At 25.5% G+C, this 4,446-nt stretch overlaps 1 protein-coding gene across 1 annotated transcript in view; it reads right to left on the reverse strand.

Moving 5' to 3' along the window:
• Positions 917–4,446, reverse strand: part of LOC107619580 (auxin-induced protein AUX22) — a 5,221-nt gene continuing 1,691 nt past the window's right edge. Inside the window, exons 2-3 of the mRNA XM_016321871.2 lie at positions 3,861–3,954; positions 917–1,276 (exon numbers count right to left, since the gene is read on the reverse strand). Coding sequence (XP_016177357.1) covers positions 1,168–1,276; positions 3,861–3,954 — 203 coding nt within the window. The 3' untranslated portion in view covers positions 917–1,167. The remainder of the gene's footprint in view (positions 1,277–3,860; positions 3,955–4,446) is intronic.

Here is a 4,446-nt window from a genome sequence, read left to right on the forward strand (position 1 = left end):
ATATTATTATATTATTTTTAAAAAATTTAAACTAATAAAAAAATACACAAATAATTACATCTCTAACACCTCTACTAAAAATGGTTAGTTTGATAATATAAAGGATAATTCTCCACATACAAGCGTTTTTTTGTACAAGTCTTTACAAGTCATTTATACTAACGCGCTTCGAACCGTTCTTCTTCCTCTTCCTCTTCTTATTCTTTTCTTCTTCTTCTTTATTTACGTGCTTTTCTCTCTATTTTCTTTCTTCGTTATTCTTAATTTCCATTGTTTTTTTACATCAAGCTCTGAAATCGTTTTTGAAGAAGAAGAAGCAGCAGAAGATGAGGAGGAGAAAGAGAAAGAGTTCTGAATTATGCATAAGGTGTACTTCAACGAATTTTGGGTGTATTTCTTAAATCTTTTTGGTGTATTTCTGTAATCCTTTGGGTGTATTTCTATAATCATTTGGGTGAATTCCTGTAACCGTTTGGGTGTATTTCTGTAATTTTTTGGTGTATTTTTGTAATCGTTTGAGTGTATTTCTGAAGTTCCATTATCTTCAAATTTGGCAAAAAAATCGTTTTCATGGAGGAAAAAGAAGAAGAGTCGTTCATAATACATGGTGAGTAGCGCGCTTTGGAAACAGGAAGTGGTTGAATAACGTGCGCTTATTTATTCTTGAATGTGAGAGTGTAGTACGTGTGTTTTATTATACTTGTGCCAACTTATAAGACTTGTAAACCAAAAAGACTTATATGTGTAACAAGCCTCGTAAATATGTTTACATACAATTACAAAGACAACAGAATCTTAGTTATAATGAATATCATATAAGCAAATTAAAGGATATAATCAAGTGAAAAAGATGATCATAACCCTTAATGAAGATTATAAAACAAAAAAACATGGCACAACAATAACATTAATAATCTAGCTAAAACGACGAGTTTCCTATTTAATTAAGTACATATAATTAATTAAGTCTTAATACATAAACAGAATTTGATTCATAGTCGTACATCAATTCAAGCTATATATATAAAAATATATAAAGGCATGCTTAATTTCCTCAATATAATATAAAAGAAACGAAAACACAAATATAAAATAATAATAAAATAATAATAATAATAATCATAATCATCAAAACGTGCACAACAACATTAATTAATTAGAAGACTACTAAACATTTTTTTCCTTAATTTCATCTATCTCTATATATGTCCTTTCAATTTGCCACGCATCTGATCTCTTCATAATCCTAAGCCTCTTGCATGATTCCATAAACATTCTGCAAAATTAAATTACCTCCATGATTAATATAATCACATTATTTTTTCAATACTATATATTTTCATAAAATAATTTTAACATATGAAAAAGGAATAATATTATTGTTACAACTTCAAACAAAAATGAACATAATAAATAATTATAATAATCATAAGAGAAAAATTCAAAATAGTTCCTCACAATTATCTCAAAAGATAACGAGACTCTTGACAAAAAAAAAATACCAACACGGCCCCTAAGATTTACTTTTATGGGACTAATTAGTCTGTGTCAAAAAAAGTCAATGTTATTTTTTTTTTGGCACAGAGACTAATCAATCCAAAAAAAAAGATCAGGGACCGAGTTGAATATTTTTTTTTGACCTCGTTGTCCTTTCGAGATAATTGTCAGAAATCGGTTGGATATCCACTCTAATCATAATGATTATTTAGGAATACTTATTTATGTTTAATTTGTTGGTTTTTGAAAAGTCCATATAATTATTGATGGAGACAATTATTATTCTTGGAAATGTGGCCAACTAAGAAGCTTTATTTAAATATTCTCTTTATTACTTTGGTGCATCCAATCTAAAAATAATGGCTATGGCTTTTTCAGAGTACCCCATTATGAATGATTGTTTCTCCATTCTCAATTTGATGTATTCAACATTATAACGAGGGATTATTCACGCATGTCGGTTATATGGGGTCCAAGATATATTGTCGGTTAAAATAAATAAATAAATAAATATTCATAAAAATTTTCTACTACTCTCAAGCTTAAAAAATGGGGAAGGGGAAGGGGGAAGTTTAATTTGAAAGTTTTAAAAGTTTTTCAATTTTCAGTTTTTAAAAAAGTTGTTGAATTTTTCAGTTCAAAAAAGGTTGTTTTTATTTTGGTTCGTTTTCTGTTTTTTCTTTTTCAGATTAATTTTTTTTTCTAATTTTAATTTCATTCTTTCATTCTAAATCTGAAAAATATTAATAAATGTATAAAATTTTTTGAATTTGAAATCATGTGAAATTATTTGGGGTTTTTCTAACTATTATTAATTATTAAAATTTTAAGAGAGAATTTGTTTTCAAAGTTAAAAAATATATTCCGAAAATGTTATTTTCGACTATTATAAAAAAGATTTGTTTGTTTAATAGTACAAATTATTGGAAATTGTTTTTAATATTTCCAATAACAAATTACAATTTTGTTTGTTTTATTATACATATTTTTAGGAATAGATCTTTAATTCTCAAAATACCCCATATCAATAAATAGAAGAATTCTTTTTTTAGAAATATAACAGTCAAGAAATATATTAGTAATTTTATATGCTAACATAAACTCTCAAATATTCATTTTTTTTGGATGACGATAACAATTTCGAGTTTTGACAATAAATTTTTTTTAGAGATAAATTATTTATAAAAATTAAAACAAACATAGAAATAATATATTCATGGACAATTTTCAAAAATAAATTAAAATTTCTTATAACAAATGCCAACTAAAATTTTATTCTCTGTTTTCATGACATGGAAATAGAAAACATAAGAACTACACAATCCTATGATTTTTGCTACAAAATGATTTTGGCAAACTCATCTTTTTGAGTTAAATACAGTTTTGAACAAATTGGATATCATGCTATATATTTAACTAATCAGTAATACTAAGGAGACATGGGACAAATAGCTTAGTTGATGATTGATTAGGTTGTAATCAAACAGGCATGCATGTTTAATTAGTAGTTGAGTAATTAAACCTAATTAAGCACCACCAATAACACAATAATGGCAATTGACCAAATTAAAAAAAAAAAAGAAGCTAGACATCAGAATTAAGTAACCGAAATTTATATTCTAATTTCTAAATAGCAAATAGAATGATTGAATTCAAGAAATGGAACATAGTTGTTGGTATTAGTGGATGATTATTGAAGCTGACTCTATAACAGTAGACAAAATATTTTGGTGGTTTACTTGGCTAGTATCTTTCAAGATTATCACTTGTCTCAGACATACTTAGATTCCTCCACCCAAAATTCGGGAAATTGTTCCATTTTTTGTGTGCTTTTTAGGATAATTTGAACCCTCTCTATAATATATTTTTAATCAATGTATTTAAATTAAATATATTATCTAATTATATTAATNNNNATAAATAAAAGGTTAAATTACACAGTTGGTCCCTATACTTTCAGTGAAATGACAAATTAGTTCCTACACTTTAAAAATTTATAATTGGGTCCTAAAGAGAATTAAAATTTACAATTTAATCCCCATCGTTCAAAAAGTGTTTAAATTAATAGAATATTCTTAACATATTCTCTATTTTAATAGAATATTCTTAGTATATTCTGAGAATATTTTGTTAAATCAACACTTTTTGACCGGCGGGAACTAAATTACAAATTTTAATTCTCGTTAGAGATCCAATTACAAACTTTTAAAATATAGGAACCAATTTACAATTTTACTAAAAATATAAGAACTAATTATATAATTTAACCTAAATAAAAATAACAGATCTAACAATATAGATATAACAAAATAAAATTAGAAGGAAGCTAATTAAATTAAGGGTGATAATAATTAGGGACTTACTCCCAAGGAACATCTCCAACAAGCATCCAATCACCCTCTTTGTCCTCATAAATGGGAACGTGTTCACAGTTCTCTGGATCCTTCAATGCTTCCCCTGCCGACATATATAATCATTTAATTTAATTTTTTTTTCATAAACCAAAATGTTTAATTGTGTCATTATTCTATATATATGCTTTTTGATGTGTTTATATGTTTGGTTCCCTTATTACCTTTAATCACATTCTAATTGAGTGCTTATGAATAGTTAATTAGTATTAGTATCATTATTATATACAACATAATCCAGTGTGCATAAATTCTTTTGTCTATGAGATGATTACTTGCCAGTTCAGCTTTATATATATATATGCACGCCATCACCTAATTATAAGGAGAATGTCTAATTATTATTAAACATACTAATTATAATTGTTGTCCCACTTTTGTCCCTTTTTAATTATAATGTTATTTATACACTAAAATCAGCTATTAAAATTAATCATGATGTAATTTTATATAAATATATATAATTTAATTTATATTTAATATATATTTTATATTTTAATAAATATTTTATACTGATAATTAATTTTAGTGTATATCT

The sequence above is a fragment of the Arachis ipaensis genome, chromosome B09 (genome assembly GCF_000816755.2).
Source record: "Arachis ipaensis cultivar K30076 chromosome B09, Araip1.1, whole genome shotgun sequence".
Taxonomy (NCBI): domain Eukaryota; kingdom Viridiplantae; phylum Streptophyta; class Magnoliopsida; order Fabales; family Fabaceae; genus Arachis; species Arachis ipaensis.